Below are 1,467 nucleotides of genomic sequence, written 5' to 3' on the forward strand. Positions count from 1 at the left end.
GCAATGGCCTTCCCGGTCTCTGCTCTCCGCAAACGCAGGAATGCTCCAGCCCCTGTAATTAGGATTAGGGGTTCGCAGGTTAAAATAGAGAATAGAGTTAAATATCTAGGAGTAATACTAGACTCCGACTACACATTTAGGCCCCACTTTACGGCCTTGATCCCTAAGGCGGAGGGGATCCTTCGGTCTCTTGGAAGGCTCCTTCCGAACCTTCACGGACCGGGGGAGAAGAAGAGGCGCCTTTATAGCAGCGTGATCCAATCGGTGCTCATTTAAGGGGCACCGGTGTGGTAGCGCGCTGCTGTAGAGGACTTACGAGTCAAGCGGGCCATTYGATCGTTTYAKARGARGGTAGCGAWCAGGGTGTGCTGTGCATATAGAACGGTGTCATTCCATGCGGTAATGATGGTTGCAGGGATTATTCCCCTCGATCATCTTGCGCCCCGACTGGCGGAGGTGTATGCGACCCTTAGGGACGCGGAGGATCTAGTCCCTCCGGGTATTAAGGTGGCGCTGGGCGCTTTTGCTAGAATCGGGGCGATTGCCGCATGGAAGGAAGAGGAATTAGGTCTAATAGGGATAATTGGAGAAACGGGTGCGCGGGTAAGGGCAGCTATTGCCGATAGGTTGGATGAGTGGGTTGAGAGGCCGTACTATATAGGTACGACCTTTTACACCACTCAGCTGATGACCGGACATAGCTGTTTCCCTGCGTACCTACAAAGGATTGGAAAGGTGACATCTCCGCAGTGCTTTCACTGCGGAGCAAACGTGGACGATGCGGACCACACCCTGATCGACTGCCCTGCGTGGACGAATGAACGGGACGATCTTGTCAGGGACTTGGGTKGGGTGCATGTCTCCCTTTCTGGCATAATTAGGGCATGCCTGGATGTGCCGGGGGGGTGGGCTGCATTCCAGTCTTTTGCAGGATACGTCATGCGTGAAAAGGAGAATGCGGAGAGAGAAAGAGAGTGGATGAATGGGTGAAGGTTGCGTGCGGGGCAGCAGAGGAGACGGACTTCTAGGCGGCCCCCTCGGGCGAGGCTTCTTGTGACTGGGGCGACGAATGGCTGACGGCTATGCGTCTCTTCACCCTCATTGTATGAATGGAGTTTAAATAAATGGAGTGTATATATTTTGTAAATATGGTATGAGAGTGGAATGGGCCTGACGAAAACACCATTAATTGTAGGGTCAGGCCAAGTATGAGTGAATAAATTACGCCTTCAGTTAAAACTGTTGAGTGCGACAAAGTATGAATGTGTGCGTGTAATTATTGTAGAAAGCTACGCGAATACCGGCCAAGCTTATTAAGGGAGAGGCATACAGGCAATTTGTATTGCACTAATCRTGTGTTTCGCCTGCCTCCTCCCTTTGCGGGTGAATGTTGCACCAGGTGGGTTTTTAGTCGGTAGGAATCCAACACTTCCTTGGGCACCGGGCCCAAGGGGCCTATGCAAGGTT

The 1,467-nt window shown here is 52.0% G+C and overlaps 1 protein-coding gene across 1 annotated transcript; it reads left to right on the plus strand.

Moving 5' to 3' along the window:
- The first annotated feature begins 405 nt into the window (after positions 1-405).
- Positions 406-1,351, plus strand: LOC106792754. Its single transcript, XM_014759264.1, has 2 exons — positions 406-852; positions 1,286-1,351. Exons 1-2 carry the CDS (start codon positions 406-408, stop codon positions 1,349-1,351), a joined length of 513 nt encoding a protein of 170 aa, XP_014614750.1.
- Positions 1,352-1,467: the final 116 nt, after the last annotated feature.

Source organism: Polistes canadensis, unplaced genomic scaffold, assembly GCF_001313835.1.
Source record: "Polistes canadensis isolate GaletaPanama2010 unplaced genomic scaffold, ASM131383v1 scaffold_622, whole genome shotgun sequence".
NCBI classification, from domain to species: Eukaryota; Metazoa; Arthropoda; class Insecta; order Hymenoptera; family Vespidae; genus Polistes; species Polistes canadensis.